The sequence below is a fragment of the Hoplias malabaricus genome, chromosome 5 (assembly GCF_029633855.1).
Source record: "Hoplias malabaricus isolate fHopMal1 chromosome 5, fHopMal1.hap1, whole genome shotgun sequence".
NCBI classification, from domain to species: Eukaryota; Metazoa; Chordata; class Actinopteri; order Characiformes; family Erythrinidae; genus Hoplias; species Hoplias malabaricus.
The window spans coordinates 9,802,269-9,823,904 of record NC_089804.1 but is presented as its reverse complement, the minus strand read 5'-3'; the positions used below and the strand labels follow the sequence as shown (position 1 = coordinate 9,823,904).

Sequence of the window (21,636 nt, the reverse complement as noted above, 5' to 3'; positions counted from 1 at the left end):
AACTGTTCCTTTTTGAGGCTGCTTCACAACTTGTTGATGGTGAAGACAGGTGAGCTTTGATAACTGGGTGATAGGTAGCTAGATGAGATCTCAAATTCTATGTATTTCTCTGTTTCACAGCGACCTTTCTGGGACAGATTTTGCATATTGCCTTGTCTAAACTGGCTGGTTCTCCCTTTTCATTTGGTTAAAACCTGAAATGCTCTGATCCTGGATGATTTGTGGTGGATCAAAAATACCAATCTCAAATCCACCCCAGACATGTTGTATAGAGTTCTATTACTCCAGACCATGCTGTTCCCCTGCACACAAGGCCAAAGTTGGCATGTTCTACCTTTCTAATTATAAGAGTTCTCTAAATATAAGAGGTGTCAACAAACTGTATATACTGTATTTTCTGCAATTGTGCATTGAATCATTATCTGCTGTTTCACTGATATAACCTACTACTTCCTCTCTTAAGAGTCCACTTTTACATTTTTGGTTTTCTTTAATGTGACATTTTTGGTATCCTAAACAGACTTTCAAATGTATTACATCCTTCATTTCAATCAATTTTGTTTGGCTTTTACTTATGGCGGGCACATAAAAAAGCGACATATACCAGTAACATTTTCAATGTCCTTATCACCTCCAGGGTGAACTTTATGAGGTGGATTCCCAGACAGGGATTAAGACTAATCCTGGACTACACAGCATTTTGAATAGTGATTTTCCATTGAAAGGAGGTCTAGTACTAGGCTTAATTCATGTCTAGGAAACCACTCAAGTTGTATTTCATGGCATTCTGGAGATACAGAGTTTTCTGAATCTACTTTGCAGTGGATTATAGCCATCTGGTCCATAGCAGCTCAGGAAGAGTGAGGTACTTACGGCATTGTGCCTGATAGATGCTGCACAAGAGAGCAGTCATAGAAGGTAAACTCTTTAACTGAAACCGTTATATTCAGGAAGCGTAGAGAGAGAGTGACCGTCACAGAATCTGTCACAAAAGTAAAGAATCTAGTAAGACTCATTGACAATAAAGAATTCATTATCATTACAAATAGTGAAATATTTGATGTTACTACACTGGTCACTACACTGTCTCACTCTGAGCTTTATTTTTAGCATCATGTATGACTTAATTGACAAATAAAAAAAATGGAAAGACCCAAAGACACATTAGTTATGTTTCCTTTTGAATAACCACTTTTTGTGGGTATTCCATAGTAGCAGCAAACCTTAATCTTCCAAGAAAATTTGACTAATTTCTGGGAAACTGCCAAAAGACCTGACTGGAAATAGAAGTTTTGTGTTTAAATTACATGGTCAAAACACCTGCTACCCCAATTTGTCTTCTGAAATCAAGCATGGCAGCTTGTACTCTTCTATAAAGGCTTTGAGTGCTATGAATATCTGTGAGAATTTAATACCATTAGCCACATATACATTATTGTGCTTAGGTATAGTTTTGCTAATCCACAGCCCAACAGTGAAGCGCTTTATCCTTTTAGCTGGCAACTAGAACAGGGCATGGTGAACTGAGGCTGATTTACAGTGTTTCCTTTGGCGAATGCTTTTGTTTGGTCATTAATTAAACAATATCAACAATGGTTCAACCTTACAGTAACTCAGTTTACTTATTTGAAGAGAGTCTGCAAACTTTGCACCAACAGTACAAAATTTAATGTATAGCTTAATGAAATAATTTCTCAATTCACTTAATCGTCAATATGTTTTCTGTTATAATAATCCAACACTGTGTATTGATACTTTTCACCTCTTTTAAAATGTAGATTTTTGCAGAATCCCTATAGTCTTTAGCTGAGAAACTACAACTCCGATTGTGTTTTACCTTGTCCATGAGGTACAGGCGGTACTTTGTGGGCTGGAGGAGTGGAGCAGGTGACCGTAGAGGCTTCAACAGTAGCAACACTCTGTGTCTCCTGAAAGAAACAATAGTATGCCTCCTCCTCAGATAGACTAGGCAAGCCTGGCACTTCCAGAGCGACCTGCAGGGAGAGAAGGACTGTTTTGTTTGTGCTTTTATATCTTTTCAAACATTTCCAAAAGGACCACTATTATGTTGCCATTGATGATGTTGTCTCTTTTCTGTAATACAGTTGGTGAATTTAACAGCATCAGAAAGAAGTCAGTTACACAAACTAAAGTCAAGGTGTGCTATTTGCTGTCATATGTAGCTACATGTCTGAACATACCTACATCTTAGCAAACATTTACAAATCACAAAAAACACCCTTGCAATTACTTGGGACTACAGTCATTTTTTTTTACATAGTTTTTAATTTTTTTTTAAGTTTGCTGACCTTTGTGGTTCCCAACAAGCCCACTCATGCAACTACTCAAGTATAGTTTTCAATTTATATTTAAATTTTTTGAAAGTCAAAACTACACATACTGCAGGCACATTCTTGTGGACCACTGCAAATATATATTTTTGATTTTCAGCATATATTATATTTCTACATACACTTTTCTTTTCACCAATGCTGATGTTATACTGGCTCAGAGACTCCACTCTCAAACATTTCCTCTCTTCATCAAAACTCCAGAGCCAATGGCCTTCCCTTGATCCCCACCTACAGTCAGAACGCACCCCACACCTGTGAGACAAAACAAGGGCATAGACCTTGAGTATAAAAATTGGCTGAGGAGAAAGAGAAGGAGAAAGAATCTACAGGAGTTTTTGTCATCAAAAACAAAATATAATAAAAGTTGTTTTCATTGAGATGTAGAACAAGGTGATGATACTTACTTGCCCTCAAGTACACACCAGCCACAGTAAGGATCATGAGCTGCAAGACAGGACTGGCAATCTCTGTGTCTCTCACACTCTGCCACAGGCCTTTTCTCTACCTGTGTGTGATAACACAACGACACATAAGTGAAACAAACCACAGTTCTCATATTAGGAAAATATGAGGTAGTATTGAATTACACTATACAAAATTATATCAGTTAATACATTTTTAATTAAAGATTTCTATTTTACTACATTTTATTTGTATATATTTTTGGCAGTTCTTCTAATTTCATCATCTATTTTGACCATGAGAAGAGCTGCCAAAATGCCAGCCTGCACATGTGGAACAAACTATTGGGCAAAAGTTCTCCTTCTGATCTCACTGCAGCCACCGAAATATCTCTGTCTAGTATTTCCACTCCAGAACTCCCTCCATAAATGAACAGGAAATGCAAAAACCCCTCTCCCTCTTCCAATTCCCTGGTTTCTCTAATCATCACAAACCAGCCTCAGAAGTGTCATTGTAATTGAAGCAATATTCTGGGAACTAGCTTTAATTTCTGGACCTGAATTTGCCATCTGTCAAAACACTTGGTTTCCTAATTCATTTTGCGAACAACTTACAGTATTGCTGGTCATAATGTACATATGCCTCTGTGAGGAATCCAGTAGCAGATCTCTGTTAATTGGCGAACCACGCTGAATGGAAAGAGTGGAGTAATTCTTCACCTCCCCTGATCTCCCAAGGAACACCTAGAAGTGGACACACAAGAGCAAAATTATCCATACAATTAGTTTGCACAAAAATGCCTAAGAAAACTCTTCCAGAGCCAGTCAGCTTTCAATAAGTAATTTAACCTGGAATCCAAAACCCAGAAAAAGGAAAAAGAATCTTCTCAAATATCTTCCCAAGTGAATTTAGGGCCGCATGAAATCCCTGAGAACTACATCAAATGTTTTGCGGGCTTGTAGATGTTATAGAGTCTACAGTGTAGACTGTATGGTCTGTGGATCTGGAGAAAATGTGAGCAACAGAATACATCTGTGAAAGGTACTTAGTGGCTCTCGAATCATATCATGAGTGGAGTAGGTTTCAGGAAATGAGATTACAGGCTCGAGAAACCCATCAGCAAAGCAGGTGACATGGCTAAGTGTGTCAGACACCTCAGCCTAAGAGCTGCACAGGCCCTCACACACTCAGGTTGGGCAGCTTTAACCAGATTACCATCGACTAACTGCCAGCAACAGTAGCACAATGGCAGAAAGCAGGCACACTTCCAGTGCAAACCTTTAAGATTGAGAATATGTATTGGTTTATGCAGGGTTTGTATGACTAACCAACAATCACATATGCAAAATCAGAAATCATTTAATTAATTCCAGTCAAAGCAGTCACAGAAACACATCCTTTTTCACTGTTCAGTAGTAGAGAATAAACATTTTAATTTCATACAAAAGAATTACACTGAAGCCCTGATTTGCCCTTTTTGCCCCCTCTCCATGTGGTCTGTGGCTTTTGTTTTAGTTCGATTTTAAATGGTTCTCAGAGATTTTCGGAGAAGCTGCTGTTACTACCCAATACCTTTGGGATTATTTGGAGCAATCTGTGACCCAAAGTTATACTGGAGTGACAGATCCTTTGGAGAGCACTTGGTTGATTTGGCCCAAATTTCATCAGTATGTTTTAGGATCTATATTAAAACCCATCAGTATGAGCATGTGCACTGCAATGAAGGGACTAGCATCCCATCCAGGTTGAGTTCCTGCCATGTGCCCCGTGATTCTGAGAAGGCTCCTTTAGTCTTTTGAAGAACATTATAGAATATTTAAGGATCCACTGGCAAAAAAAGGTATTGTTTAACATTAGTTAACCTCTCATAAGCTATTTCATTGGTCTTAGTTTTCATACCCTAAGACCTCGTAGTCATTAACAGCTTTAAAATAAGAAAATACAACTTGATTAATATTAGAGAATATATATTTTAACAGAAAAAAATTGTGATTGGCTCCGCCTCTGCAGCACACCTCAGATTTAACTCTGCTACAGCTGTGGGTGGTGTATGCAGAGTGTGTTCCTGCCCCCTGATGACGCACTCACATTGGGCCAGGCTTGTATTGGAGGATAGTTTCCTCTTGCAATTTTTTTCACATTGATTTTCTTGCCACAAGAGCATTTGCTCTACGCATGGAAACTAAACAAACAATGCAGCAGAGCCTGGCCACCTTTTACAGCACACGTCACAACAGCCTCTTGCACTTCAATGCATTTTCCACAACAGAACCAGGTTTAGGTAACCTTGCACTTTGTGGACGATTGGATCAAATCCTCACAGCAATCTGTCCTGGCACCCTTGGTTTCAGAAGAAATGATGGTGGAGTAGGCCTCTGGGCTTTTGTCTATATAGTATATGTCCATGTGCATTGGTTTGTGTCTGTCAGCTTTGGAATTTATCCTTTCGTGATATCTTAAGCTGGATATTATAGAAGACTTCTTCTTAACTGCACTCAGATCATTGATCAAAGACTAAACTACACTAGGAATGAACTAACGGCAAGGTTAACACCTCATGTTGACACAAAGCTCTCTGATCAGACATGGGTTCAGGGCTGTCCAGTGCTTGTAATTTTAATCCAGCAGGTTTTATTTAAGAAGCTTAACACGCAGAGATGTAACAACATAATGAATATTAAGTTTTATATATAAATCATTTTAGAATTAGACAGATGTTTTGATTTGTCAAATATTTCACAATATTTTGATATGCAAGGAGGTAATTATTCCAGGCAGACGTAATTCCAACTGGTACATTTTCTTTGTTTTTGTATCATATTATTTGTTTTATGACATTGGATACATCTGTATGGGTTTATAGTTTGATATATGATGTTAAATGTGCTGGAGTGGACTAAAGCGATTGTAGGTGTTTGAACATGCTAGTCTGGGTTAAGATTACTACATGACATTTCACATACTAGTGTGGGTTAACCTGATTATGTGACATTAATCATGATGGTGTGGGTAATTTATAGTTTGTATCATGGCATCATTTACTACATCCAGTGTATAAAATAATGATCAAAACTTCCTAAAGCTAAACTCAATAACAAGCCACAATACAGTGAGGTGTCTGGTTTTGTCTTTGATCAGAAATGGGTGTTGTATCGCCACATTGCAAATTACCTTATGCAAATTTCCTTTGGAGTCTCCCAGAAAAGCAATGGAGTGATCCTCTCTCACGCTGACTGCCACAGCAGTGAAACGAACAGATGAACTCTCAAACACAGCCTTAGTTTCCACCGGCTCTCGACTGGCCATTGGACTAGGGGTGTGGTCAGAGCCGCAGGGGTAGGCGTTCAGGGTGTTCTGGAGAAGAGAGATAGCCAAACTTTCCTTTCAGCTAATGTTCTTTTCAATTCCTTCTGAGCATAAGCCAGCTCACACCGAGACATTTCATTTCTTGGCCTTTCTTTTAGTACTGTAAAGCTTTAGGCTATTGTCTCCTGGTCTTTAAAATCCTCTTAGGCAAAATAAACAGATTTAGCCTAGATTAGATTATTCTAATACTAACTCTGCAAGGTGGTTCCTTTGTTTGAGACTAACACCACCAAATCCGCCAACTGTAGCTTTGGAAAAAAAAAAAAAAAAAGACCAGGATTATGTACCCTGTGATGTCATTCTGTCTGTCCTGTTGCTTCATCTGTGCCTGCTTTTTGGGTAGGAAATCTAAGGGATAACCACAATATTTTTGACTTTAAACAAACACAATGGTTCCTTTACGTCTATTCTCTGTTTTTGTATTTTGGGTTCTTCTTGGCTATGATGTCATCCTACTAATGGATATTCCTTTGTTTTTGCTTTCAATACATGTCCTTCAAAACCTTAATTCCTAAGATACCCCCCTCTAAAGAAGCTTCATTAGAGTAGCTTGGATGAGTGGGCTTTATTGATCCATAACAACCCCGATAAAGGCACTGCGGGCTAAAGCCTGGCTTGCCAGCAGGCAGTGATGTGAGGGTCAAGCAACAATCACGTGCCCATGGAACTCCTCGCTGGACGTCTATGAATTGTCTACTAGCTTCATTAAAGCCGATTCTGAACTCTGGAGTAGGCTTAATCTTTAATTGTCAAACAGCATCAAATTCACTCATTTAAAGAAGAATATAAGCTAAGATATAAGCTAAGATAATCTACCTCTCATTTTATGAAGGTGCTTGGGCTAAGAAAATGTTTGTAGCATTGTTAAAAATGTTGTAAATTTTCAAGCGAATATTTCCAAGGACAGAGAGGATAATTACCATTACTTTTCACAATGCCTATACAAGTAGGCAAGCTGTATTTTTACATTTATACATACATTTTAGAAATGAAGGACCTCATGAGACTGGCTTATAAGTAACCAACTGACTGACTCACCCAACCTAATCTGGAAAAATAAACTTACTAGGGAATGATTTAATCTTAGAAGCTAAGTTCTCACCGTGGGCAGGTTGGCACAGCTGGATTTGACCTCGTATTCGATGTACGCCACCTTGCTGTCATTTTTCTGCCCATCTTTCGTGTAGCATAGGTCTCGTGTAGCATCAATATGGTGATCCAGTTCCTCCAGTGTATAAACACAAAGTGCAGATTCGTCGCTTGGCTTGCTTGCCGTACTTAGTGCATTGGAAAATATGGCCATCAGCACCTGCCCATGGTCTGACTCTTTTGCTCCCACCTGTGCCCCCTGGAGGAGATTGAAATTTTTTCCCATCAAAGCAGAGTGGCATGCTAGTGGGACTTCAACGTAGGAATAGTACGATTGATCGTCCAAACACACTCGTGCTACATATGTTTTATATTCCCGAGTTGTAGCTTTGAGATCCCTTCTATAAAATAAGAAATAAACATGGTTACGGTATGTGAAGGTGGCTACAAAGTTGTGGTCATACTCTGAGAGCCGGCCAGCTACAGCGAGTTTGGCGGTCTCCTCATAGGAAAAAATGGGTTCCGCTGAAAGCTGGCGAGTGGAGATTGGGGGTTGGCTGCTTGTATAGCCCCTCCCCACATAGAGGAGGGATGGAGCCCCATCTCGTGGCCTCACCACGAGTCCAACAGTTGAGACAGCTGGGTCATTAGCTGCTACGTACTGAGTGTCCACAGGCCTTTCAGCAGAGAACAGAACATTGCTGACGTTAGCAAGGCTGCGTTTCTGACAGGTGCCCTGGTGGGCACTACCACAGGTGATAAGCTGAAGGGAGTAGGCATCCACCAATAGCAACTTGTTGTGGTTACTGACCAGTCGAGCCTGGGGACAGTTGTCCAGGGTTACAGGTGGTAGACACTCCTTACTGTCTCTCACTGGACCCGTCTTCTCTTCTGCCACCATTTGTAAGTCATGCAGGCCAGCCAACTGGTAGAGGTGGTCTCGTGAACCCACATAAACTGTGCCCACTGCAGGGTCAGGGTGCAAGGCCATGTGCTGGAACACAGTGTCATTGGAGGAGAAGCTGGAATAGTGGCTGCAGACCAATGGGGCTCCCAAAATTCCCAGGAGGAGAGGAAGCCACAGGACAAAGACTGGAGCCATGCCACTTTTCACCGAAAATGCACTAAACACAGAGGGAAATGAAGAATATGATTAACAATAAACAATAATTTGCAATGATGGTGGCACTTTGAATACATACCAAATTACACTTTATGTCAAAAACCTTGTAGACAAAACTTGTAATTAATGAATGCACTTCTTACGGACACAGATGTGCTCTTATGAACATGTTTATAAATGGCCACAGAAAAGTGATGCATATAAGTTTAAGGTCATCATACCAAAAGTCCAGGGTGGGTTATAAGGCTATTAAGCTCTAGGTTGTGCAGCAGTGGAACTGTGTTCTCTGGAGTTCTGAACCACCATGAAGTGGAGTTTTGCAATCCAAAATTTTGCAATTCAAAATTTTGCAATCATCCACAAGCCTTTGGCTATATATGTACACACACTGTACATTCTCTCAACTCCACTGACCACTTTGTAGTTCTATAATTACAGACTGTAGTCCATCTATTGCTCTGTGTAAATTGTTAGCCCCCTACTGCCCTGTTCCAACACATTGAGTGTGGCGAAGCACACACTCCTGACTATGGAGAAGCAAGGTAAAAAGAAGCAAACAAACTATGCAGAGCAACAAGTGAACTACAATAGAATAGAACCACAAAGTGCTCCTGTATATTCAGTGGACCTGAGAGAATGTACTGAGAGTATAAAACAAGTAGGTGGATGTAGTGTAACGGCTGATGGCTTTGTGTGTGTGTGTTTGTTTGTGTTTGTCTGTAAATATATATATATATATATACACACACACAAAACAATATGTATGCAGTGTTTCATTTGTTTAGTTCCTGTGGAGCTTTTTTATATATTATATTACATCATACAATGGTATGTGCATAAATTATAGCAATACAGTTCAATTTCTCAAATATAATTTCAGTATAAAATTCCTACCATTAATCAAAAAGTCAGGGTGGCTTCTGTCCTCTTGGTCCTCATGTATCATAGTCTGACAGTTGAATCTATGTGAGAAACAACTGCATTAATCATCACCTTCTAAACTTTTGAATAATAAAAAAAGAGAATAAAACAATGTAACTAATGAGAGTCTGAATATAGTAATACAGAGTCATTGCTGTCCAAGGAATAGGATTCTCTATTTCAGCATTTCTCAATGTTTTTTCAATGAAGCTTCTCCACATGTCCAACAGATCCAAACAGAACCACGGCCCTCCCAGTCAGCCACAGGTAATAAAAAATGCGTGAGTTCACATGACAGAAAGCACTCTCTCGGCTGTTCTGTGCACATTCCTGCGAGACGTAAATGTGTTTTTTTGAAGTGCGTACAGCATGTCACCCCTGATCGACAAAGTAAATGTAAACTGCCCACCGTCAACAAACCAATCTGGAATTTTTACCTATGCCACTAGTTGATGTGAAGATTAAATTATTCAGGCTTACCTGCAGTTTTATTTCTGGTCTTGTCTTTGTTCTGGCGTTGTAGCTGCATTTCCATGATAAAGTTTTGTATCCATTTTTGTTTTTATGTGAGTAATGTCTAAATATTTTTGATGACATCCCTAAGGAAGCCAGATGGCACCCCAGGGCGCCACAGCACCTTGGTTGAGAAAGACTGCTTTATTACTATCAACCTCTGAATGCTGTACTCTGCACTTATAGAATGCACTTTGGCAGTCCTCCCACAGCAGACAGAGGTAGTCTGCAGTTGTTTTATTGCTTTACATCAATTAAAGGCAATGAATGACAGGATAATAAAGTAGAGTGCCCGAGAGGAATTGTCTAATCTATTAATAAACAAAGCCAAACAGACGTTCAATTGATGAGCTCAGGCTTTTCCTTTTACTTCTAAGGCATTTTTACTTTCATTTCTAATTGCAACATATATAATCTCTCTCTCTCTCTCTCTCTCTTTCTCTCTCTGCCTCTCTCTCTCTCTCTCTTTCTCTCTCTCTCTCTCTCTCTCTCTCTTCCTCCATGAAATTTAGTCAGTCTTTTTAGACAGTTGAAAGGAATACTATCATCCGTCAAGGACACAGACTCCCTTCAGAAACCCACACAGAAAGAAAGAGGCACTCATTGTGAGGCATGTCATTAACCCTCAGACGTGGGTTGAGAAAGGGAAAGTGGGGTCACTTCTGCTCTCAGCTCAGTAAAATATTAGCATTACTATCAAGCTGCTGCTTCCTATAGTGATAGCGTATCAGAGTCAATGAAGAAAAACCTGGAAGTAATGCCTCCTGTTCAATCCCCTTAACCAATGCTACAAAATTCCACTGTATATTCTTTCAACAGCTCCCCCAACATAAAAAAGTTTAGATAAATACTACTTAAAAGCCAAGTTAAATAAAAAAGGCACAAAAACAGCAAACTTCCCAAAAATCTTTGTCCACAAAAAGTAGCACAAACAAAGCAAACTGACGAGAGTGCAGTTAAATTTCCCTGCTACATTACTGGACTAAACTGTGTGCCATTAAATCTTAATTATCACACACATGGAGATAAGCTGTAGTTTTAACTCCTCAGACAGTGAAAAGGCCGCTACTGAAACAGATTCCACTTTTTTTAAAGCAATCACACAAACCGAGGAAGAAGGAATCTAGACAGTGCAAAAGATTTCCCTCCAAGAATGACAAGTGCTTCAAGCCTCATTCAAGCATAAAGGCTTCTGCCTGGCTTGCTGAATGGGTCCGGCCTGAAAGGAAAGTATTGTTTGGAAGTGTTCCCAAGGGCACGGATGCTGGGGACTGGCAGGACAGCGTCGGGCCTGCTCTGCCTTCTCTCCTGCGGCTGACCAGCAGAGGAGACTGACCCCACTGTCTCAGTCTCAGAGCATTGGCACTGACCCCCACATTTTTATGGCCTTCAACAGAATGTCTCGCTGTCACGCCTCATTGGGCATGACAATGAACATGAGAAGTTGCCACTCTGAGTGATTAAGAAACCTATTTATCCTTCCCTGGGGACAATGCCACCATTCAGCAAGCAGCAAGAGTGTCGAAATTGAGTTCACGTTGAAGAAAAAAAAAATTCTTTTCAGATATCAATTTGATGTTGTTAGGAGCTGGAGCTGGAGGTGGCTTGTCTAGCAAGCTCCGGGTAATGCAGATGGACATTTCCAGCAACAATGCTAATAGTTTATAACGCAATTATCATTTGGCAACCGCTTACCGCTTGCAATTATGGAGAGATTTACTGAAAGAGAGAAAGAGCTGACAGAAAGACACGAGAAAGACAGTGTGAGTGGGTGGTATTTATAGAGTCTTTGGAGAGGCACTGTAGTCAGAGAGGAATATTAGAGCATACTCTTCATACCACACACTGCAGATGACCTTCCTAAATCAGGATTTTCAACTACATTTTCTAGAGGAACAATTTCACTTGTCATTTGTCATGTCTGTACAAGTAATATCTATGCAAAGAAGCAAGCAAGCTCTGACAAAATGGATGCTTACTGTAAGAGTTTGTGAAGAATAGATTTAATCACAAAACACACTCTAGATCATTTACAATATATATATATATATTTGTGTGTGTGTGATTGTGTCAAGCTATTACTACAAATTGTTATACAGCATTTTGAAACAATGTGGATAGTTTCATAATCTTATCAGTGCTGTTATCTAGGGCAGTCACTCGTGTTCACTAGAGTAATCTGATCATTACATTGAAAAAATATATTGACTAAAATATATCTGAAATGACTGGTAGTCTGAATGATAAAGCATACTGTAAATATTCTGCAGGCCTCTCTTACAGTATGGAGCTGATGACTAACACCCCTCGGGGACCTGTGGCTTCTCATAGAGGAATACACAGATATGGGAATTGTGTGTGGATGCCAAATCAATTTCCAAAAAATAGTGACACTGTGCAAAATGTAAATAAATCCGAATGCAATGCCAATGATATGATGTTTTCCAATCCTTGCTTATTATAGGATTTCATCTGTTCAACAGTTTGGTTCTCCATTACAGTGTTTTTGTGTCATAATAGACCCAGCTGTTTTCTGTGGTTGACAGTTCTGAACTAACCATACTGCTGTAATCTCTGCAGAATATCTTACTAAAATAAGCAAGGCCTTCACAGAAAAATACAAGCCGCCCATGCTACGTGCACTAATGCAGCCCCATACAATCATGGCAAGATTGTCTCTCTGCTCTGGAGAATGCAGCATCCATGATATACAAAAAAAATAAAGTTTTTTTTATCTGTTAGACATCATGACACTTCACCTCAGTCCATCTTTCTGAATCCTGTTTATATATTCTTTTCTTTTTTACATTTGTGAGTTTTAACTTTTTAATTTTGCATTTGTGGAGGCACCGACAAACTGTTCACTGACAATTGTCTTCTGAGCTTGCTACAAAAACGGGTCTGTTTTTAATAACATTGATTTTAGTCCTTGTCCCTTGAATATAAACATTGTTTTCTCAAGGATTTAAGGAAACTTTATTGTCATTGTACCCAAGGTACCAGTTTCTCTCAAAGAAGCACTATATATGAAATATACATTAAGTATAAAATATAGAAGATAAAGTGACCAAGCGTGGGTCCCGAAATTTTTGGGACATGTTACTGGCATCAAATTCAAAATGGGCAAATATTTTTCAGAAAAACATTACAATTTCTCAGTTTCAATATTCGAAATACTGACTGTTTTGATGAAATATAGAGTTTAAATTACTTGCATATCATTACGGCCTGCTTTTATTTACATTTTTCAAAACATCCCAACTTTTCTGGGAATGGGGTTTGTATTAGTGATACCAGATAAAGGACGTACGGTTGGAATGTGAACAGCCTACATTTGCTGGGGTGCTATAAATACTTTTTCAAATATTGGTCTGAAATATTGGTCTAACCTAAATATCCACCAATATCTATTCCTTTAAAGAGGTATCTGCTGATACTGATATCATTTGAATACCATGCCACTGAATACCATTTTAACTTGTTATTCATAGGTTTTAATAGAGAAATATTATGTCTAGGAGTTAAAGTGGGGATGCAGTCAGTAATCCAACAATATAAGACTGCTAAAAATCCTTAAGAGTAAATAGTAAGGAACTGATGCTATCTAATTTTCTGTTAGCAACATCAGTATGCATGTCTAAACTATTCCATAAAAGTAAACCGCTGAGGGCCTGACATGCCAAATTTACATCCATGTTTGGCACAGGCATAAAAACAAACTCATCTCATCGTAGCGTTCTCTGGCTGTCCGAGGCATTCTGAATGAATGCCCCACTAGCCATACCCAGAGGAAGTTCCCATGACAGCTAGACCCCCAGAGCTATAAATAGGTCCTTCCCTTGCCACCGAGGTCAGACAGTGAGACACAGAGTGGGGACACACACAGGTTAAGGGCACCTTCTGATGTTATTTCTCTCTGTGTATTGATGTCATAGTTTTAGCTGCAAAGGCTAAATCACTATTATGCTGAATTTTCACAAGAGTAGTCAATGGCTATTCCAAGCATTACCTTGTCTGAGTTGGAAGATGACTTGTCATGATATTATATTCACACCCATTATACTACTGGCATCTGTCTGCTTTGTCACTTATCCTTTGTCTGTGGTCAGAAAGGCAGACTCAACTGTGTGGAATCTTGGCTAAGGTAACAAAGCCCTGAGTGTACTGCTATGTTGTGCCTCATGCCAGTTGACTTATGGACCACCAGCAAGAATTGGAAGCTTTTCAAAACAGTGAATGAGTGAAGAGCAAATGTTAGCATCTAGGGAAAACAAATAAAATTAAATAAATACATGTAATTATATAAATGGCAAAAAGTCTAACAATTCACAGAGTGATTTCTAAAAAATAAATGAAGCTTTGTTAAGCACCAGTCATCACAAAGTGTGTCACTTTGTTTGATCTGTCCTGAAAAGCCCCCCTGCAGTTTCTAAATATTGCTTTGGGTCATGCATTTTTCATGGCCTTTATTGCTAAAATGCACCTCTGTTGGCTGATGCCCATCTCCCCTCAAAGAGCAGAGGCTTTTCTTCTGACTGACTGAGCACTAAAACATTCTCTCTGCCTCAGCAACATAATATTCGCTATCAAATAGGCTCTCAGTGGAGAAGATGCACACCTGCCTCTGAAGCCTAGTGGCCATTTTCGCCCCTCCCCACTAGCTCCACACTCAGGCAGCAGCCCAGAGCCACAGGGCAAAACAGTGCCCAGACATCCAGCCGAGTCCTGGAGAAGGCATGTGTTTTGGGGCTTTTCAATTATTCAGCGTGCTCTCAGACTTTATGGTATTCCAACCAGTCACTGTCATCCAGCCCAGTGAAGTGTTAAGTAATGGATGAATGACCCCAGATGTGGACATAGACTTATTAGCATGTCCGATTCAAGTTGCAGATAACACTAAACAGGTGAAGAATTGTGTTCCTATATTTTATATATCTAACACTTACAAACTAGTCCTACGATTTGACATCTGTTGATTTAGAGGACAGTAGTAACTAAATTGAGTGAGATGCCTCATTAACACATATCCTACTGGATCTCACAGCAATAGAGTCGGCACCTCTCAATAACATGCCATAGATATTTCCTGGACACAGTGAACATGACTGATGGTGGCAGGTGCATAGTGATAAATTACGGCCTTGGGACTCTGAGCCAAATTATATTTTGATCTTTTCCTGCAATTTACAGCCCTCAAATATGTGTTTTCTGAGACGGAATAAATCATCTGGACATTTTGGGTCACATTTTCATTAATTATTGAAATAAAAAATTGATAAAATGATTTTCAAATTATTATTTATCTATGCTTTGTAGATGATGCCTCATATTCCCAGATTGGCTTAATACATTATAATGTTATCAACAGCAACAGCGGGACATCATCATTATCTTAATCATTCTCATGTTAAATAAGAAAAACACAAAAAAATGTGAGGACGTCTGATGTTGGATTGGGAATGCGGCAAGCAATGATAAATTATTGATCTGTAAAAACTCCTGTTTGTTGATTCTGTGTCTGTACACGCTGTCCTGAGGAGGGCTCTAGAATTCTCCCATTTCTTTTTATCTACAACAAAGTCATCCAGTGCCTCTTTTTTATTCATAGTCTACTCTTAATTTGTTAATCATTTTTTAAAAACATTGTAAGATGTATCTAAGATGGTATATTTGTATTTTATGGTGACATTCATTCTACTGCTTAAGCCTCAGATAAAAACAGTCCACACATCTTTATTTAGGATGTGAGTCAATGGCAAAATACACCAATCCGAGTGTTTCCTAGTACACCGTTTTATATATGTATAGTGAAACCTTGACTTGCGAATGAATCAACTTATGAATTTTCAGAGATACGAGACGTCACTTGGTCGATTTTTTGCTTTATGACGTGAGCCGAGATCTGAGTTATGAGTGAACTTACGCCACCCGCCACTAGATAGTCCAGCTAACGTTCGGTTCACGTGGTTATCTTGCCATACAAGATAGAGCACAAAAAGAAAAACTCCCCAATCTTTATACATTATTTATAAAGTACATTTTTTATTTAATAAAAGGTGTGATATCTGGGAGGCTGGAATGGATTAATAACATTTCAATTCATTTATTGGGGAAATTAAATTTGATATACAAGCAAACTGAGTTGCGAGCTCAGTCACAGAATGAATTAAACTCATAAGTCAAGGTATTACTGCATATATAAAGGGTCAAATTTTGAAAAAGAAAAACTTGTTCACACAGACATATATAAATCCACTTGGACACATTAAATGAAATAGATAATTGTGATTAGAAATGTAAAAAGTTTTATTTATAAAAATGACTTGAAAATCCATAAAGTAATCCCTCTTACTCCTGTAACCCTCTTTGTCAGTGCGTAGGTAGCTGTGGTTTTGACAAAGTGAACCTTTGTGAGAAGCTCATAAACAGAAAGTGCTATGAAACAGAGCTAAGCTCACATACTTATTCATCTATTCTGTTTGCACACTAAATGCATACATTACCTCCCACCCACAGCTCCATGGCCCAGCACAAAAGCTCCTCTCTCTCGTGCCTCTGAATGGGACTGAGAAGGCTCTTTGTGGCCTGTGGTTGTCTTGACGACACCCTGTGGTCCAGGGATGAGAAGGACTCCATGGATGTATGCTCTGTTTAGGAAAGGCTATTAGATAGCCCCCAAAATGACCAAAACTGGACTATGACCCCCCTACACCAAGCTCAAGGGAGCCATTTGTCCCCCCACTATGTTGCTCTTTACCTTACCTTCATGCCCCTCATAGCTTGTGACACCAGCTGCATAGTTTAATATAATAATGCAGCATGATTCAGTAACACATTGAGAGCAAACAGAGCGAAAGTTGAATTTAACTTCAGCCTAAAGCTGCTGTACCATGCTTAAGTTAGATTGTCCATTTTCATGTAAATTAAGTCAAACTGTGGCTGAACAAAATCTCTGGAGAAAACTAAATTACACTGCTATAAAATGCATTATTAATGCTACTTAATGTCAACATACTGATCAACTGACATTTCACTGCGTATGTTCAGTGTGTGTAATCTCTGCAGGACTTATGCATTCAATAAACCAGGGTAAGCTACAACATCCTTGATACACTTCATTTAAAAAAACATTATTAAGTAGTGTGCTAAACTGTTGGGCATATAATTTACTATTTAGCATGAACTATCTACAAAAAAACCCAGCTGTGAGGGTGCTAAGCTGTTAAACTATTAGCTTCAGTAACAACCATAAATAATCCACCATTTTAATGTCTGCTGAAGCATTTAGCAGCTGTGTAGCAGCTAAAGTGTTAGCGCTGAACTGGTTTAGAAGTTAACCTCCGGCCACCTTTGGCAGTCGAACACTGAAAGCCTTGAGAGGAACCTTGCGCAGACACAGGGCAGCTCTTTAGAGGCTGCTGTCAAACTAATATTAGCATGGCTGTGTGGAACATACTGTTAGCATGTGTGTGTGATGATAGGCCAATATGATCAAATGAGGCTACTCGTCAAGTTGCTGTTTAGAGCTCAATCTGGCTTCCTGCAAATCTGACTATTCCAGCTGAATTCTAGCCACATGGCTAGGTGTTTACAAACGAGATTTCTGAACACAGCCTCTTCAGTAAATGTGATTGACTACAATCCTTGTTAAGGCTCCTTGCAATGTGGCTACTCTGTCTAAAAATCGGATCGAATCCAATCTGTCCTGCAGTGTGAAGGAAGCCTAAGTATATGAAAAGTGAGAGCAGACTAAAGGCAAGCAAGAGACAATAACAGAGACTACAGAGTTGATGTAATAGCTTCTAGTTCATTCATAGGTTCCTGGGGCTGCATTCTTTCAAATGTGTGTTGGCAAAAACACAAGCATATGAAATTCTCGTTCCTTTACACAACAGCCAAAGAAAGCTCTTGAATCCTTAAATCCTAAGGTGAACCTGACATAGGGTGTTTATGAGACTAGTTCACATGCTTTATAATAATTATAAACTTCAGCTAAGTCAAAGCACGCTTGGCCAGGGTTACAGCGACAGTTCCAACATGACCATGAAGCAAAAAAAAAGTCCTGTCTCTCGCATTTTCTCTGTTTCATCCGCTGCCAGAGAATCCATGCAGAAGTAATCACGTCCAGTGGCTCTTGGTCATCCGTGAAGCACACCAGACCTTCTGTTTTATTTACTGTTTTTTCTTGACAAACTGCAAATGGAGCCTGCGGAAGTGTCTGCAAATCGAGCCCTAGTACTATTCATCAGAAAATAAAAACGGAATGATCTATAAAGGACCATCCTTTCAACAGGAAAAGCTGTCATGAAATATTCACGTTTCTGAGTTTTTCTTGGCAAGCTGCCAAATAAACAGAGCCCGGGACAGATAACATCTGTGCCAGCTCTCCTAATTTCCACAACACAATGGGCCACCAGACACTGGCCACAAGGGCTGCACAACATGGACATAATACCATATTGCAGTTATATCACTACATATTGCAATTGCAATATGTCTACAGTACATTAAAAACAAACTGGTGAACCTTCATATGATTCTTACAGAAGAAAGCAGCTCTTTTTGCTTTTTAACCTACAGTTCCCTTTAATACTGTGCTGTCTGATGTTGAAGCTGTGAAACACAAGTGGTCTTATACTTCACACTTCAGCTGACTTTTAGAATCAATCCATTTCAATAACTGTAAAATAAGCATTTATTTATCACAGCTGCACTCTGACCATTCCTATATGTTTATTATATATCACTGTAAGTGCACAGTGTATCCAAATGTTTCAGCAATAACAAACGGGGTTTGATAAGGTCACTTATATTCACATCCACTCACTCACATTAAAAAAAATGTGCACAGTATGCGCTGGTCAAATGCTTTGCACTGACGCTACATGTCTTTAAAGAATGTATTGATACAATAAATACAACACTCAGCAAAGGGTTAATGGCTCATATGCTCACTTGTATAAAGTGTTGTACTGAAGTTTCAATGCTGTGAGTGTTAAACAATATATCCAGCCCTGTTGGTTACTCTGCTATGGCTAATCTGTTGCTACACACATAAAATATTAGCCTTTCGGCATTTTATTCCTTCGTTTTCTCTTCTACCTTGTCTACAGCTGTTGGAATAGTCCTTGGGAAAACTGTGTGAAAGAGAAACAATTAAGCAGCTGCCGTCACATATGGACGAGCATTAACCTGGGACTTGCAAAGTGCCAATGACAGATGAATTGTAATTGATACCATCGTCGTTTATGAAACATTCTGCAGATGAGTTCATAATAATGGATGCTCATTTAGCAGAAATGGATATTGAAAGGGATATGAGGGTATTGGGACTGTGAAGGGTCATGTCAAATGATTAATGTCTTTGACTTCTGGACAACAACGATACAAGATGAGGTCAGCTGAGACCACTGTGAATTTCTGACCACTGCTACAATCGTCCAAAAGCTGCGTCAACAAAGAGGTCCCTCCCACAGAAGAGAATTTTTCCGTCAAAGGCAGGAGAGAGCTTTCACTGCCTTCTGTTCGAGTTTTGGAAGAAGGACAGCTTCATTTGAAAGACAATGGCCTACTGAGGGACACGTGCATTGTTCTTACTAGCAGACTGCAAATGAAGAGGACATGGAAACTAAGCCGTGGCTTGAAAAGTGGGAGGTCTTCAATTGTCAAACACTTTATAAAGTCTTTCTTCCTTTCTTAGTGCACATGCAAACACCCAAACACATGAATGTGAACACATAGATTCGTTTTTTAACATCATTAATAAAATTAATATGTATTAGAGAAATGCATCAATTTTACCTTATGAGATATTTTGTTAATACCTTACTGCAGGTCATTCTTCACACAGCTACAACAGCTACATGACATTTACTTCAGTCTTTCATGACCAATGACATAAACCAATATAAACATCAATAAAGGTTTATTCCAACAAGTATCAGTCATAAAAATGCTTTAGTCACATGTGGCAGCTTGCTGGAGCAGGCCTTTACAGATGCTTAAGCAGGTTTACGTCAGTTGGCATGTAATGCTTAAGTAGATGTCATGTAGCCTTACTGTGAAAAGTTAGGGCTGGATGATATGGCCAAAATATATATATCACAATATATTTCTTAATTTTGGTCGAAGCAATTTAATTCTGATATCAATATTAATAATAAAAAATCCACTTCCAGGAACAAACAAAAAACATGACATCACCTTCAAACATAAACATACTGGCTTTGTTGGTATTAATATTTTTAAATTAAGTTTTAAACTGAGTGCGCTGAACTGACAGTGCCCTGTAATGAACGTCAGTCAGTGACCGATGTTGTAAATTATGTATATAGAAATACTGAAAGTGTCTAAAAATCATATCATTGTTATTGAAACATTGTATATTGTGATATATATTGATACTGAGTTATTGTCCAGCCCTATGTAAAGTGTTGTAATGTATTTTCTCCCTCTCTGATATATTTCAAAGAATCATTTCAGCTTTGGAGGAAAGCAGTCTTTTAGATGAGTACCCAATTTCCTACAAGTTCAGGTCTTTCTTTCTGCAAAATATATAAAAGCAAACAGAACACACTCTCACACACACACACTTCCAAGCACACAATTGCAAGTGATCAATCTTTTTGCCTCTCAGTTGCCACTGACAGGAAATCGTTGCCGATCGATGCTTGCCAAGTTGAAAAGCCAGAGTGTCGCTGACAGTGGGCATGAACGTGGGCCCAGCACAGGCCGGAGGAGGGACGGCTCTAATGGGTAGGTGGAGCTCTGCAGGTGGTCTGAAATAAGACATCTGTCTGTTTGTTTCCTCTCCATGAGCAATGGCAGCAGAATAAAAGGAGCTAGGAACATGAAGAGCTGATGAGTTCCGCCCGGGCTGAAAGAGAGCTGTGGAGATGGGAAGTGAGTCATGGGGGGGGAGGTTTTTTCCTCCCTCTCTCTCTCTCTCTCTCTCTCTCTCTCTCTCTATCTCTCTCTCTCTCTCTCTCTTGAAAGGATGAGCAGATGCCTTCTCTCTCTGAGAGGGCTCTCAGCAGTGCTGTCCACCGTGCCGCCAGCATCTGCCCACGGCAGCACAGACAAAGGGGCACGCCCGAGCATCTGCATCTGCCTGTCAGGCAAACACAGAGGATCTGCACCCCGATCTCAAAATTAAAGGGTTCAGTCTGTACAGTTCTCCAACTCACTACATTTTCTCCTTCTGCCCTTACCTTCTGCACTGTCTCTTTCTCTCTTTTAAATACGTTGATCTATAGGTTATTTCACAATTTATGTAACTTCATAATATCCCCTATATTTTAGGTTCTTTCACTGTGGACTAGGGCTGGCCCCGAATATTCGGATATTCGTTCATTGGGTAGGAATTACTTTTTTTGGATAAATGTGGCGATGAATGCAACTCTCCACCAAGCGTAAAACTCTACAGCAATCTACTTAATAAGAAGCATGGCAAAGCTACAGTTCCTTTTGTTACAACACCTCTTCGAAGCTCTGGTTTATTCGTGTACACTCTGTGCCCTTAGTGGCACGAGTTAGCGAACGACTCAGCGAGCGGAGCCATGCTGGGAGCCACAATGCTGCCTAATTTTCTGAACAATACGGCTGGCACCAAGTATTTAGGTATTCAGATATTTAATCATTGGGTATTTATTTGGTTTCTGAATATGAGTTTCAGATATTCAGTTTTTTGAGATAAATGTGGCGATAAAGGCATTGCTCCACCACATTCAGGCTCCAGCAGAAAAAGAGTGCTCTCCCTACTCCACCCATATTCAGGCTCTTCGACATAAAAGTCTTTGTGCAAATGAAGTCTAAAACTCAGTCATATAAAACAGCCAAACATGCTAAAACAAACACACTTACAACAAA

General features: G+C 39.4%; 1 protein-coding gene across 2 annotated transcripts in view; it reads right to left on the bottom strand.

Moving 5' to 3' along the window:
* The window catches only part of plxnb1a (plexin b1a), a 64,998-nt gene that overhangs the window by 25,344 nt on the left and 18,018 nt on the right, over positions 1-21,636 (bottom strand). For both annotated transcript variants that reach the window (XM_066671705.1, XM_066671706.1), the window contains exons 2-9: positions 9,229-9,296; positions 7,225-8,335; positions 5,928-6,110; positions 3,371-3,499; positions 2,759-2,859; positions 2,474-2,606; positions 1,838-1,994; positions 874-982 (exon numbers count right to left, since the gene is read on the bottom strand). In XM_066671705.1, the coding sequence (XP_066527802.1) occupies positions 874-982; positions 1,838-1,994; positions 2,474-2,606; positions 2,759-2,859; positions 3,371-3,499; positions 5,928-6,110; positions 7,225-8,313 (1,901 nt within the window). In that variant the 5' untranslated portion in view covers positions 8,314-8,335; positions 9,229-9,296. The remainder of the gene's footprint in view (positions 1-873; positions 983-1,837; positions 1,995-2,473; positions 2,607-2,758; positions 2,860-3,370; positions 3,500-5,927; positions 6,111-7,224; positions 8,336-9,228; positions 9,297-21,636) is intronic.